Source organism: Polistes fuscatus, unplaced genomic scaffold (assembly GCF_010416935.1).
Source record: "Polistes fuscatus isolate 324 unplaced genomic scaffold, CU_Pfus_HIC Scaffold5, whole genome shotgun sequence".
Lineage (NCBI taxonomy): Eukaryota > Metazoa > Arthropoda > Insecta > Hymenoptera > Vespidae > Polistes > Polistes fuscatus.
Window position 1 is genome coordinate 2,439,501 of NW_025113129.1, and position 18,077 is coordinate 2,457,577.

The 18,077-nt window shown below is 34.6% G+C and overlaps 1 protein-coding gene across 17 annotated transcripts in view; it reads left to right on the forward strand.

Annotated features, from left to right (window-relative positions):
* Nucleotides 1–18,077, forward strand: part of LOC122522000 (CUGBP Elav-like family member 1) — a 362,262-nt gene that overhangs the window by 37,842 nt on the left and 306,343 nt on the right. For 12 of the 17 annotated variants that reach the window (XR_006304965.1, XR_006304966.1, XM_043642761.1 and 9 more), the window contains exon 3: nt 15,524–15,775. Coding sequence is in view for 15 of the 17 variants with exons in the window: in XM_043642761.1 (XP_043498696.1) it covers nt 15,524–15,775 (252 nt within the window). In the remaining 2 variants the exon portion in view is untranslated. The other 5 variants (XM_043642770.1, XM_043642775.1, XM_043642771.1 and 2 more) reach the window with 4 other exon arrangements.

Below are 18,077 nucleotides of genomic sequence, written 5' to 3' on the forward strand. Positions count from 1 at the left end.
TGGTACGGCAAAGAAGTATAACTTCTTACGTGCGTACATAAGTACACACACCAATTTTTGTTTTTTTAACTTATACATTCATCATTTTGTTCGTAATAATATATTTTACAAATGAAGATCAATTATTTTCTAATAAATTATTACAGTTAATACAAATATTTTCTATTCTCTATGTATATGCAAATAATGATAAATTGATCTTTAGATTGAATAGATAAAGATTCCTTTAAAATAGTACTTTTTATCTTATTTTTAACTTATACATTCAACATTTCGTTCGTAATAATATATTTTACAAATGAAGATCAATTATTTTCTAATAAATTATTGCAATTAATACAAATATTTTCTAATAAATTATGGCAGTTAATACAAATATTTTCTATTCTCTATGTATATGCGAATAATGATAGATAGATTGATTTTTAAGTTGAATAGATAAAGGTTCCTGTAAAGGTATGGTCGTCCATATTAATACACGACGTAGGCTCTGTTCTCTGTTTGTTGACCTCTCTAATTTACCTATCATCGATCAAATATATATCCAATGTAGAAACGCATGTCTATGCATTAATGACGTTTGCTTATGGATCATTCACATCGATACGATAGTTCGATAACGTTGGATTTCACCAATATCTCAAATATTCACTTACACGTACGTACATTTGACTATTGTTTAAATAAAAAAAAAAAAAAAAAGAAAAAAACGAAAACATTCTTTGGTTGCTTTTTCTTTTCTTTTTTTTTTTCTTTAATTAATTATTATACAATCTTGTCGTATGAAGGAATAATAATTAATCATTATTGTTGTTGTTGAGTTACGTCGAATTATTTTTAAATGCCAGAAATTTATTCGTTTTAATAGATCGAACCGAGAATATCCGATAAGTGTCTCTCTCTCTCTCTCTTTTTTTTTCTATGCTCGTCTAGAGTAAAGTAAACAAAAGAAACCTGTTGCGTTATAAACGAGAGAATTTTAATTAAATAGAAATTCCCGAACGTCCGATTGACTTTCTCCAATTGTTTTTATTATTCATCTGCCTTATCCATAAAGTACCATCCCCCCATTTTTGTACAAATAGGGATTTTGTAGCTTGAGTATTTTGTTAACGTTGTGAAAAAAGAATATAGGTAAGCGTAACGGTAAAAAATACAAAAAAAAAATGGAAAAAAAAATGAAAAGAAATAAACAATTGCATTATATACGAAACGTGGTGCGTGCATGCGTGCGCGCGCGCGTGCATCGTTTATACGCAAGCGTAAGCAAATTTAAGCAAATAAAATGGAACGGCCCGTTGTTTCTGTTTTAAAGTCATTGCGAGTTTTAAAGTGACGTAGGTTTTTCATGGGGAAACATCAAATCCCGTTACTTGTACTTCGTTATATGCATTTGCATGCATGCTTTTTTTTATTACTTTTTTTTATTTAGAGAAAGAGGAAAATGCGTAGAAGGATTTTGTTTTCAATTATCATCTACGTGAAACGTTTGAACGCGTTTCTTTAATTTTGAAAACGAACTTGAAGTATAAAGAAAAGAAATAAATAGATAAAAGGGAAGGAAAAAGTAATTAATAATAACGTCGAATTAACGTACTTGGAAATAGTCTGCTTTTCATTATCGTTTATTACAATTTAATTACTTTTCGCGTGAAATACGGAGAACATTTTGTAAAGAATGTTGAGTGAAAAAGAAGAAGAAGAGAAAAAAGTAACAAAGAATAAGGATACGTCAAAGATAATCAAATAAACATTCTCAAAGTTGTCGTTAAATTCTAACAGTGCTACAAGTGGGACGACGGGGTGCATGCTTCGAAAGTTCCCCTAGTATTCCAATCAAATTTATCCGTTTGTAAATGTGTGAATGAATGTATGCGTGTGTGTGTATCTCGTAACATTGTCCTTCAAACACTTTATCTAATTAGATTAATTGAACAAACGGATATGCGTTTATTGGGTCGAACAAATTGTTTTCTTCGAGTATTTAAACTTGTCAGAGAAACCAGTTTCTTTTTTTTCATATTTTCTATTCGAATGTATTCAAAAGTATTGGAAACTTTTTGTAACGATCGGCGTTCGATTCTTTATCGAAATTATTATTACCTGAATTATCTGTCGTTATTTTAAAGTGAGATCTATCGGGAATATTTTACCTCGAATCAATGAATTGTTCTCCCAACAAAAAATAATAATAATTATTATAATTATTAAACTGACATATATCGCGGAGGGTTTCTTTTTTTTTGAAACGGTGAATTTAAAAAGAAAATAAAAACGTAAAAAAGAGAAAAATCTTTATCCAAGATTTGACGAAATCTTCTCTTTTGAAACTGAACTTCGCGTGGATGCAATTCGTCAAAACGTAAACGCAAAACACAACGTGTGCGTCACGTGGAAAATATGGAAAGGAAGAGACTAGTGGGGAGTGGAAAAGAAAAAAAGAAAAAGGAAAGATAAACAAACAAACAAACAAATGAAAAGGTTGAAGAAAAAAAGAGAAAAAAAAAGATTTGCATTTATCATATTTTTGTCCGAGAATTTTCTCTCTCTCCGCGAAGAGATTTTTGTTTATAGAAATTCTCTGTTTTTCTCCCTTATTTTTTTTCTTTTTTTCTTTTTTCTTTTTTCTAAAAATTGCACATTTCGTTTCTCTTTTTTTTTCTACATCTTCTTTCTCTCATTCTCTTTATGGTAACGAGATACGTGGTGGGAGGGGGAGGAGAAACGGCCAGCAGCAGCAGGTCGACATCACCGCACCTGGCTCGTTTTTCTTCTCTTCTGCGAGGTAGCAAATATGAACGGACGATTTAATACTACAAACGCATACAAACACGTGGTATAACAAACGTGAACGCAGATTTTTGTTCAAATCATCTTTTCTAACCGAAACGTACCAACCATTCTACGACCTTTCCCTTTCCCTTTTGCTGAGCAAACTCGAGAAATAAATAAAAAAAAAAATAAGTGGGAGACAGAGACAGAGAATAGTGCAGAAAAACGGACGGTTGGGGTGGTGATAGTGAGTGGGAGGAGGAAGGGGGTGTAAGTTAGGTGAGAAATCGTTAAAATTCAGTACGTGGTTCGTTCGGTCGAACGATAATTGTCGTCTCACCGAGTGCTCGATTTTATGCTCGCCAAACCATTCGTTCGTTCATAAGAACGTTTCTAATATAAACTTGTACGTGTATTTATATGTGTGTGTGTGTGTGTGTGTATTTACCGTTAATGCACATGCATAAATACATACACGCTCGACACGCGAGATGTGGAAAAACAAATCACGTTCTTAATTATTTTCTTTTAATTTCAATCATATTTATACGCGAGAAATACGATTTATTTTTTTCTTTTTTTTTTAATATCAATCGTTTTTTTTGTACAATTAGCGTAAAACTTATTCCTTCTACCGTGTGAACTGTCAAATGAATTTTTTTTATTAATATATCTTCAGATAGAATGAGATTTTAATCGATCGGATGATTAACGATATATTTTACTTTGAAATTTGAAAAATGAAAAAAAAAATGAAAAACAAATTAAAGAATCGTATAACGGTGATAGATTTAATGTTAAACATCTGAAATTTTCATGGAGTGTTATTTGAAACGTTTTAGAAAATAATCAGACTAATCTGCATAAAGATTCGTTCATTGTATCGTTTAAACGAACAATTCGCAGATTGTAGCGAGATCAAATTCGAAAGAAAAAGAGAAAAAAGAAAAGGTTAGGATGAATTGAAAGGATGATGGTAAGAAAAGGGCAAGGAAAAATCTTAGAGATTAGAAGACTCTCAGGAAGTCACATTCGAGCAATCTCGTGATTGGATATCCACCGTAAAGAGATTTGGTGCGTGAGGGTTTGTCGACTTTCACTGTCCGTCGAGATAAACCCTCTTATTCCCAAAGGAGATACGCGTTTCCCGTTTATTCGCTGCTTTTTCCTTGATTTCGCGAGTTCTTGATAGACCGGAGAGAAAAAAGAAAGAGAGGAAGGAGGAGGAGGTAGGGGTGGGTGTCTCAAGTATTAGGTGCTGCTTGTGTATTTCTCTCTCTCTTTCTCTTTCTCTTTCTCTCTTTCTCTCTCCCTAAAAGAAGAAAAAAAAGAGAAACAGGGAAACGAAAATCTAGGGGTTCCCTTACTTTTTTCCTTCTACTACGGGATTGCATCATTTAAAGCGATTATCTTTTTAACTTTTCAGACAATCTCGGTTAATCTCGACGGACTCGAAGTAGATGGGTGGGTGAGGTGGATAAAGAGTGCGAGGGGCAGGGGGAGGAGGGGGGTTGTAAGTTAGGGTCATCCCTCGAACGTGACTTTTTTCATATTTTAATTCGCTCTCTTTGGACAACTTTGTTTTGTTCATATTTGTGTGTGTGTGTGTGTGTGTGTGTTTGTGTGCTTATGTTTAAATGAAATTACGGAATTAATGATATTTATTATTATATTACGTCTACCTTTTTTTTTCTTTTGGAAAATATTTTAATGATACTTTTAATAAATATATATTTATAAATAATGTGACACATGTAATTAAAAAAGGGTAGTCTCGAAACATCGGAAATTACCAAGCACGCGACGACGTTCAAACGATACTGCGAAACGAAAAAAAGATAAAGAAAGAAAGAAAGAAAAAAAGAAAAGAGAGAAAGAGAAAAGATGAATGCGCCTGGGTGCTGCACGTTTCCCTTTTTTTCATCTTCTTTTCATTTTTTCTTCTACTTCTCTCTTTCTCTTTATTTTAACATTATTTTCAACTCAGTCGAGAGGTATCACCGAGCATTTTACCATCTCAATAGTCCACGCTGGCTGCTTGATTAAAAATAACACGAGTATATATATATATGTGTGTGTCGTGAAACACTTTCCATTTTATTATTGCCTGAAGTCGAAGCGTTTACGTTCCAACGAGAAAGAGAGAGAGAGAGAGAAAGCAAATGAAACGTTATTTATCACGAGATTCCTTTTTTTTATTTGTATTATTTTTAAATAGCCCCAATACAAATTTTCACTTTTCTTTTTTAAAAAATGAAAAAAGATATATAGATAAATATAAATTCACATAAATTGATATAGGAAATAAACATATATAGGTGAATCAGAAAATACGAAAAAAAAAGAATAAAATCAAACATTTGATCGTTAAATTCGATTGGACAAAAATCTCAATTATGCTCTCTTAAATAATTATTCTATTTAATTAAACGAAATAAATATATCGATAAATTGCAAATAAATATATAACATATTCTAATCATTAATATTTATAATTATAGAAATTGTCTTTTTCCTTTCCTCGCATTTTATATATCGAAAAAAAAAAAATATATAGATTGTGTTTTTTGAGGGGTGGGGGGGGGGTGCGGAGAAAAAAAAGAAAAATGTCTATAGGATTAGGTTCGATGGGTTTTCGGTTTTCCCATAGCAACGAGGGGCTAAGTCACGCGATGGATTTCGTAGTAAATGGTAAATGGGTTGGTTGGTCGATGATAAACGGTGAGTGTGGTTCTACGTTGAAAATACGGCCAGGTCATAACGTAGATTCGAAACCGACCGAAAACAGTAATCCGTCAATACATCCTGCTAGTGTAGGGATGGCTTTCCGTCACTAATCACTAATTAGTCAATTAGCTCACGCAGTTTTGCTAATAACGGCGAGCATACCGAGTTACCAACTGGTTCGGTGCACCTGCTGCACCCAACGACTATGACGACGACGACTATGACGACGACGACTATGACGATGACGACGACGACGACGACGACGACGGATTTGACGAGTGGTTGCACTGTTTCATCGATAGTATTTCGATTATGGTTTCCTAACGTAATTATTATTGCATCGACAAACTTGGCACCTTTCTCGTATACCTTCGACCAACGTATTCATCAAACTTTACACGAACGTAATTAAAATATGACTTTTTCAATAGGACGGATTATTTTCATTCGATTTAATCGTTGCATCGATCGTTATTATTTTTACTCGGATTCTAATTTAAATTCGTAACATTTTACACAAGTTTATTTTTAAAAAAAATTTTTTTCTTTTTTAGAATTTCATTTATGAAATATTTTTATCGATAAGTTACTCTTCAATATTTATCCGCAACAAGGATGATTCGAAGTTCTCGTCCCTTTAAACGTTAAACTCGTTACCTTGTTCGTTCCTGCCACCTGTTTTTTGCAATCTCATCGTCGGAAACTAGTGGTTACGCATCGAGAAAATCGCAAAGTAACAACGAGAGACGCGATTCATGGGGGAATCGTATTGTCGGTAAACTGGAACAGGAAAAGAATATATACATATATATAAAAAGAAAATGTAAAAAGAAAAAGAAGAGAGAAAGAAATCGGAAGAAAAGATTCAAAACGACACCCTTGATACTTTCGACGATTCTTACGAGTAATCATACTTCCTTAACTTTTCTTCTTCTTTTTTTTCTTTTCTCTCTACCCTTTTCCTACCAAGTTTCATAGTATATATATATATACACACGCGTATGTATATACTAAGTGGTTAAAATATTCAGCAAGTGATTATGCGATCTCGCAAATATTTACGTTAACGAAGTCAGACGCGTTCGACCGTTCACAGATACGTTTAAACGCTTACCTCAAATAGAGTATATATGTGTGTGTGTGTATGTGAGAGAGAGTGAGAGAGAGAGAGAGATAGATCGATACTTTCGCTTGTCTTCTTGCTTTGACTTTTGCGTTTGCTAGCAGCTCCTACACCAAGCTCTTGATACTACTTCCCGTGGCTATCTTAGGTATTTCGGAAAGCAAGTTTAACTCTTGTGTCAATAATTAGGGAAGACTTTAATGAGGATCCTAACGCAGCAGCTCGGTAAACAGTTACGTTTTAATAACACCAATTAATTAACAGGGCTCAACTTTAACTCACTGATATTTTTCTTTCATTGTATTTTACGCGGATATAAATTTATTGAAGAAGTTGTTGAAGAAACATATTAAAAGGGTTGAGCAGATAGGAAATTGACGAAACAATCGATTAAATATGTGTCCTTTTAATATTATGAAGTATTATATTTTCTACACGTAATATACGCCATTTTTATACGATTATGTATAATATAGTATAGTATAGTATACACATCGACACAATATATACGTACCCATAATTATAAAAGTAGTTTAAGTCATATATTTCTTGTTTCGAGATATTTAAAGGATTACATTTGAACATTAAATGAATTTTGAGGTTATACTTCTTTTGGCGCGTTTGGGAAAATGTGATGGGAGCGACACCACGAAGTTTGCCGGTATTTACGATGCGCGGCAAAGCGATTTCAAATTTACGGCATGAAGTTATGTGTCCTTTTAATATTATGAAGTATTGTATTTTCTACACGTAATATACGTCATTTTTATACGATTATGTATAATATAGTATAGTATAGTATACACATCGACACAATATATACGTGCCCATAATTATAAAAGTAGTTTAAGTCATATATTTCTTGCTTTGAGATATTTAAAGGATTACATTTGAACATTAAATGAATTTTGAGGTTATACTTCTTTTGGCGCGTTTGGGAAAATGTGATGGGAGCGACACCACGAAGTTTGCCGGTATTTACGATGCGCGGCAAAGCAAGCGATTTCAAATTTACGGCATGAAGTTGTCTTCTTATCTTCCTTCCCCTTTTTTTCTCAAGCGGGTAACCCATCCAAGTATTAAACATGCTTAGCGCTGCTTTACTTTAAATGATCGAACGGGAAGTAATTCTATCACCGCGCCATTGACCGTTGACGCATCAAATATTTATATTATTTAATTATATATTTATTTATAAAATATTTCTATATTATAATAATAATAATTATTATTGTTATTTTTTTGTTGTTATTTTTGAAGTTATTTAGATTTATATTCGTTTTGGTACGCCAAAGAAGTATAACTTCTTACGTGTACATAAGTACACACACTAATTATATAATATTGAAATAACAAACACTATGTAACGGTTTATTTTTGACAATATCGTGAAAATTACATTGAATTCATTTCATTTAAAATAATGTGATGTGAAATAACTAATAAACTTATTTTATTTTAAATTTTGACTTAGACCACTTTCATAATTATGGGGCATATATATATATATACCATGGTATATAGTTTTAATAATCGTTTTAAATATATTTATATATTCATATATATGGTATATAGTTTTACTAATCGTTCTAAACGCGTCATTGCAATAATGAAATTGCGTTGAAAGTCCGCGCGTGCATACGGTAACTAAGAAACGTATACACGGATAATAATACATACGTCAGAACGTTCGGATTCTCAACCGTTTCCTATGTTACGCGAATTCTTGCATTAGGAATTGTCTGGAGGAACTTCGCCGTGAAACTCGAAAACCGAGGAACATGCACTAGGGCTTGTACCGCGTTAACTCTAAAAGCGCGTTACCACTAACGGCAGAGTAAAAGGGTGCTAGGTGGAACAGATGGGGGAGGAGAAAGAGGGAGGGAGGAGGGGACTGAAAACAGGGAAAGGGAGGAAAGGAGGAAAGGAAGGAAGGTAGAGTGTGACGAGATACGAGAAGAGGAACGTTCGGGGTGGGAGTGGGGGAGGGGGGAGGGTAAGTGGGTGATAGGTGTAGTAGGGTGTTCTAGGGAGAGATAGTAGAACATAGTTGCCATCTGCGTTCGCTCTGAATTATAGTCGTCACAGTGGCGAAGTAGGAACTAATTAACAACTGACAACGGCAACAGGATACTCCCGCGAAATCTCTCCTCGAAGTTACCGCACTTACTTACTTAAGGTAAAATCATTTTCAAGCTAAGACTTTCGCGTTTGTTATATACCTTACTCTACACATTTCTCACATTGTATTTTATATATCTAATAGAAATATTTGATCGTTATTATTAAATATTTTCCATGTATTTTTCGATCGGATGATTCATTTTAAAATCAATGTCAAATAAATAGTTTGCTTTTGACTTTTGAGAAATAAAAAGAAAAGAAAAAAATTATAAAATAAGTTTTCGAGTTTCGTCGACACTTTTCTCTATGTATATATGATACTTAGTACGTTGAAAAATGATGGTACTCTGTGAAAACTGTTGCTTTGGATTCGTACTATCGTAACAGTTGGAACAATATTTTTCACTGTCCTGAACCCACGACAAGTATTGTCCTATTGGAGGAATCTTGCGAATGAGAGTTCGGTGAATTCCATCACTCTACTATCGATAAGAAGACGGGCTTTGCCATCGAAAAAGATTTGTTGTCCTCGACCTCGAGGCAGCTGCGACGATAACTTATCTAACACAACCGTCGCCGGACTTTGGGACACTTCTTACGAACTTTTCACGAATTCCGTTGGGAACTTCTCTTCTCAGAACTGTTCTTCCTTTTCTCATTCTTTCCCTTCTTCTTCTTCTTCTTCTTCCTTCTTCTACTTTTTGATCTTTTTCTACAGTTCGTTCCTTCCTTGAATTTTATCATTTTCACCCTCGTACCGAGAACTACCGAGCCGTGGTGGAACCCCCGAGTTGCCCACCCCCTCCCCTCTCTCTCTCTCTCTGCTCAGGGTTACGTCAGGGAAAGTCGCATCGACCTTTGACTGAATTACGAGGGAAGAATAAATTTGGATTTCGCGTTTCGGACTTTTCGCCGTTTCCGACTTTACGATGGTAAAAGTCGATTCTTTTCTCGACGACGTACAAACGAAAACTACGATGTGCGACGTTTTATCACCCGCCACGGAAAATTATTTCTCCTTCGTTTGCTTTTATCCAACTTGTTTGTCCTTGAAGAATTGTTAATCATCATCGTCCGGGCTTTTTTCTTACGATTTTATTTGAAATTCGTAACTTGCCTTGTCTTCATTTTTTTAATCGATTTTTCGATTATTTTGGATTACAACAAGTGTTTTCATAATTTTCCCGTTTAATTTGAAATTGAGAAAATGTACATGTCTGTGGTTTTAGAAATAATAATTCGAAACGAACTTTAAATAATAGAAATTTAAACAATTCGATTTCAATAATTTATTCTGTAAATATATTTATATAGTCTTTTTTTTACTTATTTATTATTATTTATTATTTATTATTTACTTATTTATTTATTTTTGTATTATTTTATGTACATATATAATATTTATTTATTTTATACTTATCATTATTATTACGTATCTTTTTATAATTTAATTAATTTTGTTTATTTATATTTATTTTATCTTTATCTTTCGATATTTTTTATTTTTTTTTTTAATGTAACAATGGGTTATCCCCGTAAACGTTTGAATAAACGAAATAAACAAAGTAATAATGCAGCAATAAAATCGATGAACAAATGATTATGTAAAAGTGTGTTAATTACGTAAAGTAAAAGGTTGAATTAATTGAATATTATTTCAATATGAAAATCTTGTTCTCGTCTCGCGATAACGACGGGGGTCCACTGATTAACAGGTTGGCTCGAAATTCCGTTCGTGGGTTCTTCTCGTTGACCATGCGTGAAGTTTGTGATACAATGTTGAGTTAACCTCGTATAAATAGGAGAACGGATAAAGCTAGATGGGATACCGTCGTGTCGAACAATACCTCTTTTGTCGACTAGCAGCAAACGTCAGTGTTTCTCGTCTAGCAAACAAATGCTCTTGTTTAGGTATGCAATAACGAATATCCACTTCGTCGTTGGTATTATTATTTCTATGAGAAAAGCAACAACCTGCTGCTGCTGCTGCTATTGCCGTTGTTGCTGGTGTTGGTACTGGTGCTGATGCTGATGCTGAGTTTCAAGCAAACGATTGCTATCCTTTTCCTATTCTACGACTTTAGATACGTTTCTCGATACCACCAGTGCTTTTCCATTCATGAAAATAATTCATTTTCACTAACAATACCTAACGTTATACACATTCGTACGTGTCACGCGTTGTTAGAAACGTGTCTCGCTAAATTCATTTATTTAGTCAACATTTAATTCGATTAACACTTTTACGTTAAAATTATGTTCGTGATATTTATCGAATCGAAAGAAAATAAGAGCAAAAAAGAAAAATGAAATGAAAGATGTTTGTAATAGTATTTGAAAATATATTTCATAGTCTTGTGAGGTATGATTCGTTGAACGACGTGTTTTCCTGTGCATTTCATTTGCATAGATTATTGATATTCTATTTTTAAATGCAACCTGTTTACGATTACAAAGGTAAACTGTTGAGCGTGTTATTTCTAAACGAAGAAGAAGAGAGACGTGTCATTATATTTATATATATCATAGTCGATTAGTATTATTTGAATTATCGATACGCGTTTTGTGAGATATTTGAAGGAACGTTTCGAACACGCTAAGATAAAAATAAAACACGATTCTATCTAATCTCGAAGCTATCTTTACACCTTTTTATCGTGTCTCTTATTTTTCTTTTCGTATTCTAACACTTTTTATTATCATCAAGTTTGAAAGAATGATTGATAAACGATATGGTACACGTTTATACGTAATCGTTTGCTTTTTCGAATGAAAAAAAAAAAAGAATTGAATAATATTAAAGTACAAAAGAAAAAAAAAAAAAAAGAAAAAAGAAGAAAACATGCTACGTAAATAAAATACTTTAAAAACGATTACAAAATATTCGATAGTTTTAATTTAATAAAAACGAATCAAAAAGAAAAAAAAGAAAAAGAAAAAATCAATAAAATGACTGGAACCATCTGTCTTCTCGGAGAACGTGTAAAAAGTGTAAAAATGATCGTAGAATATATTAAAAAAAAAAATTTGAAATAAAAAAACAAAAGAAAACAAAAAAACAAAGTTAAATAAAATATAACTAACGATAAGAATGACGATGGGCTGCTCCTCGTTGCAGATGACAATGGCCGATACTTGGGAATCCTCGTAAAAGATCGAGGAGGAGGAGGAGGAGGAGGAGGAGGAGGAGAGGTTTATCATCCTTTCTACTACACCTTTCTACCTCTTCTAGTCTAAGGTAGAGAGAAGAAGGATTCGTCATAGTTCGAGAAGAGGAGGAAAATCAAGTCGAGAAGGAGATAGTGAAATAGATAGGGAAAGATAGTCATTGGAAGAGAGGGTTGAAGAACATCCTAGGATAAAGGAGGAGGAAGAAGAAGGAAGAGGAGGAGGAAGAAAACGGTTTATAAGATTCTCGACTATCTCTCTTTCTTTCTCACATACACAAAGACACAAATACACGGATACGCTATTATCAAGGAAGTTGTCCTTTTAACTCGTGAAGCAGGACTTTGAAAATTTGTCGGTACAATAAGGAAGGATTTATCACTGAAAAAGGACCCAACCAACCAACCAACCAAACCAACCAACCAACCAGTCAGTCAGTCAGTCAGCCAGCGTATTTCTCAAAAAGAAATACACCGTGTATACTTAACACGTTTCTAGATACGTTTCAAGTGTATACCCACACAAATATAATATATCTATCTATCTGTACACATACACATATACACGTGCACGAGCACGTATACATATATATATCAAATCTCTTTGATAACGTTGATGTGATCTCTGTTTTACTGAGAAGTATATACGTCGTTTGCTAACAAGTGGAAGAGGAGGAGAAGGAGGAGGAGGAGGAAGAAGAAGAGGAGTTTCAGGAGGTGGTGGAAGAGGAGGGGGCTGAGGGGGGGACTCTGGGTACTGATAAGGGCTTATCCAGAGATACGATGGCTGCCAACCGGGCCGTTCTCGTCAGTCTAAGCGTTCAGGTGCCGTCGATGAGATCGTCGTCATCGTTTCGCTTTAATTACAGCGATATCGTCGCGAGTAATATAACCCTAATTGTTACATTTTATCTGGAAATTCTTCTGCTATGCTGACTTGTCCTACAATCTTAGCGGGACAATAAACATTTAACGTAAAGATAGATAGATAGTCTATTAATGAAAAATATCTAGATAGATAGATAGATAAATAAAACATATATACGTTAGCAGACAAAAAAAAAAGAGAAATAAAGAAAGAGAAAGAAAGAAAGAAAGAAAGAAAGAGAGAGAGAGAGAAGGGAAGAGAAGAAAGAACCAAAATTGGAAGGAGGAAAAAAAAGGGAGGACGAGAAAGGTAAAAAGTGAGAACATAGGAGAACCCTGAGTGAGATAGAAAGATAGGGAAAGAAAGAGAGAGAGAGAGAGAGGGGTGCTACCATGGGAGCAAAGGACGATAACGAACAATCGCAACCGTGGAAGCCCTTAATCGTCGTTTTCACGGCGCCTCGAGTTTTTAATTTGACGCTTTAGAGCGCGAAGTGGCCAGCGGCAAAAGAGAGCCAACGTTGAAGACTCCAAACTGAAAGAAATAAAGAAAGAAAGGAAAGGAAAGGAAGAAAGGAAGAAGTGAGAGAGAGTGGAAGAGGGGAACGGGGGAAAAGGGGGAAAGGGGGAGAGTGAAGAACGTTAAAGAGTAGGAAAGCGAGAGGTGCGAAGGACAAAAGCCTTAAGAGCCGTCCCAAGAGACGAGTTCTCTTTTCGTGCTAACCTACTCTCTCCTCGGCCCCGCAGGCTGCTGCTGGTTCTGCTACTGGTGCTGCTGGTTCTGCTAGTGGTGGTGGTTCTGCTGGTGGTACTGGTGGTGGTACTGGTGGTGGTGCTGCTCTTTTTCCTCTCGTGACTTCTCTCTACCTGCTACCCCATTCCACCCATTCCTCCACCACCCCCTTCTCCTTATTCTCCTCAACCTTCTCATCCTCCTCTTATAACCTTTTTTTTTATTTTTTCATCTTCTCTCTCTCTCTCCCTCTCTCTCTCTCTCTCTCTTGTTCTCTCAATCTTCTTTTTCCTCTTCTTCTTCTTCTTCTTCTTCTTCTCATGTTCCCTCTTAAAACTCGTACAATTCGTACGGCAAAATTATTTTCTACGACTATTATTCTATTTTATTTCTCGATTAATCGATATATCGATCGGTCGTGATTTTTTATTTTTTCTAGTACGACGTAATCTTTTTACTATCACGAATTATCCTCACTCTCTTTCTATTCCTCCAGTCGATTTTTATATACTTATTTTGTATTTTTGTTTGAAGAAATAAGGTTTGTCTCGTTGTTCGTATTGTTTGATTCCACCCTTTACTCCCCCCCCTCCCTTTTTCTTATATTCACATATTATTTTTGGCGACAAATTCGTTAGGTAGATTGATTAGTTTGAATTGTATCACGTTAGACGAATTTTTTACGATAAGTATGGAAGATTTGCGGTTGGTTAATATTGTTGGAAAATCTTTTGGAAAATGAAAATTAAAACAACTGAGAGTGAGAACGAAAAGACCAGTGTCTCCTTCAATTCTCTCTTTCTCTCTCTCTTTTTCTTCTCTTTCTTTCTTTTTTTCATTCATTCATTCATTCATTCTTTCTTTCTTTCTTTCTTACTCGTTTCGTCTCATCTCATCTCGTCTCGTTTCGTCTCGTTTCGTCTCGTCTCGTCTCTTCTCGACGTTTCCTCTTTTCTCGCAAGCACACAAGCTCTCCCTCTCTCTCTCTCTCTGAGTTTCTAATTAAACTTAAACTTTTAATTGACTCGTTGTAAAGCAGTTCCTCGTAAAAGGCCACCACCGAACGTAGGAACGTAACTCGGCTCATTCCTATCCCCGTTCTCACTTCTTTCCTCTGATATTTTCCATCGTCATCGGACGGTTCATTCCTCTGCTTTCTTCTTCTTCTTCTTCTTATAATTATAATTATTATTATAATAATAATTATTATTATTATTCTTAATTTTGTTCTTTATTCTTGTTATATTTCCAATCTTTCGTATATATTTTTCGAACACGCGATTATACGATGGGGTACCATAATTTGTTTATTTTTTTATCACATTAATAAAATAAAAGAAAAAAACAAAAATAATTATATAATTTAGATAAAAAAAAACATACGCGAGAGAGAAAAGAGACGAAATACGACGATTTAACGTTTTTGCCTAATATAAAACGAATAAAATTAGAAATAAATATTAGGATCGTAATATCTTCCTCGTGGATCTTTACTTTCTGTCTCTCTCGCTAACGTCATCCTATTCGAATTTTACTTCACAGAAGTTCCAGTGCCTTCGGCCGTGCGTGCTATCTCTTCTCGGTTGAGACGAGAACGTTTCTAGAAGAGCTGGGATTAGAATTGCGGATAAATTCTCCTCGACAAAAATATAACTAATTAACAAACGAAAAAATATATATATATAAAAAAAAAAAAACAACAAAATATAAAAAACAGATAATAAGGAAAAGAAAAATTGTTCGCGAGTGTGCGGAAAATCAATCGAGTGTCGTGCACATATCCTGCATCGTGTGTTGTTTTTTTTGTCACATCGATAAAAGTACGCGTGTACATTAAATTTAACATATATTCACACTCACACACATATACATTTATATATATATATATATACAAATATATGTGTGCGTACGTATACGGTGTAAAAGGATCGATTCGTGAATCTTAATTAGCAAGGTTTGGGGGTTGCAAACCTTCAAACCGTAAAAGACAGTAATCCTGTCTTCCTTAAGGATAAACGAGGAGGAGAGAAGGAGGGACAGAGGAGAGCTGGTTACAAGGAGAGCACCAATGAAAATGCTTCAATCACTGAACGCCCTGGCGGGAAAAATATCGCCGAGTTCTCCCACCGACAGCAACGCTAATAAGGTTCACATGCATAACAACAACAACGTCGTACACCATCATCATCCATATTCGAAACAACAAACTCAACCCTCGCCTGCATCCCACTCGAGTAACAACAATGATCAAAAGGAGAACACGTGAGTATTATTTCTTAATTCAATTTTCTTCTTATTATGTATTATTATTTTTCATCTTTTTATATTCTCATATTTATCGTTTGAAAAAAGAAACCAAATATTATACGACACAACGAATAATGATTTTATTATTATTATTATTATTATTATTATTATTATTTTGTTGGTTGTTTCATTGTGATTATTATTAAACGTTAATTAATCGTTTAAATGTGAAACGATTAGTCTGTAAATTATACGTGAGTTCTATCGAACGAGGCATTTGACAAATAAAAATTAAACAGCAAAAAAAACCAAAAAAAAGAAAAAAAGGAGAAAGAAGTTCGATACGAAGTTTCGAACAAAACGCTCGGAGCATGTCAAGCAGTAAAATCGGATTTAAACGCTTTTCCCCCGTAATATCCTCCTTGTATCTTCTTTTGACCCACCAAACCGAACCCCCCCCAGTATTATTCTCATAATTCTATTGTTCTTGAATACCGTGAAAATTGCGACATTACGAGTCCTACTTTTTTTCCTTTTATATCGACAAACGAAAAATTAAACTTAAAACGGGTCAATTCATTCTTTGGAATAATTATACTTTTTTTTTCGCACACATATACACGCGTGTAATAAAATTCGAATATTTCATCTAAGAATCAGCAGGTTTATGAAATTAATCGATAAAATGTGAACATACGAATAAACCATATAACTAAAATAAAAAATTGTACTTTTTTGTATTTAAAACAAAAAAGAAACGATTAAAATATTTATTTTCAAGTATTTTTAATATCTCACGATATGAAATAAAAAAACTAACTTACGCGAATTTTCCTCCGTTGCGTACTTAACATAATATTATATTTTCTATCGTTTTTCTTTCCTTCTTACTTTTTTATTATTATTACTACTTTTTTTCTTTTTTTTTATTATTTTTCTTCTTCTTCTTCTTCTTCTCCTTCTTCTTTTCATCATTCTTACGCACGGAACGTATCCCGCATATACCTTCGTTAGAGAAGAATAACGCGAGCAAGCTCTTCAACGAGTTCTCTCGAGCTTTCCAACCGTAAGCTTAGGCAGTACAGGTACGAGGAGGAAAAAAAAAAGAAAAAAAAGAAGAGAACGAAAGAGAGCGAGAGAGAGAGAGAGAAAAGAGGAGAGGGAGACTCACCCTCCTTTGGAACATTACGGTGGTGGCACGCCGAAGGGTGGTGCCCTTCTTCATTATTTCGTTACGCCACGTAAACGCGCTACGTTCTCGTAGAAAACGCAGTGTAGCTTCTTCGTGGAACGGAACGAGAGTGAAAGCCTAAAATAACTCGCCGACATTCCTCGATTTCATCCAGCCCCTTCTACCTTCCAACCCCTCACATATATATATATATGTGTGTGTGTGTGTGTATTACACAATACATAGATATATAGGAAGAAGATGAAGGGATACTTTGGAATGGGGGGTGGGGGTAAAAGGATAAAGTTTATATATATATATACACCCCCTTTACTACCACCACCCCCTTTACAACCACCACCACTACCTTAAACAGCACCTTTGCAAGTTGTCCCTTCTCCTCATCTTCTTCTTCTTTTCCTTATTCCACAATCTTCTTCGTTTAAGGATGAAGTACGAGGATAGGAGTGAATGTCGCTAAAATATGTAGCCCGTCGTTTAATAAAATTCGCGATTCGAAGGGCGGAATTCCTCGACGGAGTATCAGGGATGATACGACGACGAAGCTCCGATAAACGCCTTTATGTTATCCCTTCCCCCCTCCCTCCCACCCTTTCTCATTCTATCCATCCATCTATCTATCTCTATAGTTCATCTCTATCTCTCTCTATCTCTCTCTCTCTCTTGACGAAACATTCTCAGGGAAAGGACGCGTCCTGGTACTCTGGAATTAATTCCTACACGTCGACACCCTTGATTTCTCTCGGCACCGATATAGCGTTCCTGTCGAATTCCAGCGCGAAAAGGAGGATCGTTAGCGACGTTGATTAACCGATCCATACTCTCTCTCTCTCTCACACTCACACACTCACTCACTTTATCTATCTTTTTGTTTCTCTCATAGTGCAGTAGATTTTTTCTCTCCATCCATCTATTTGTAATTCTTATTATTTTGTTTACTTTAATTCACCGATCCATACTCTCTCTCTCTCTCTTACTCACACACTCACTCTCTTTATCTATCTTTTTGTTTCTCTCCATCCATCTATTTATAATTCTTTGATTATTTTGTTCACTTTAATTGAAAAACTATTTACATTGATCTATAATAATTTGAGTACAATTTGTATTTGATTATTACCTGGT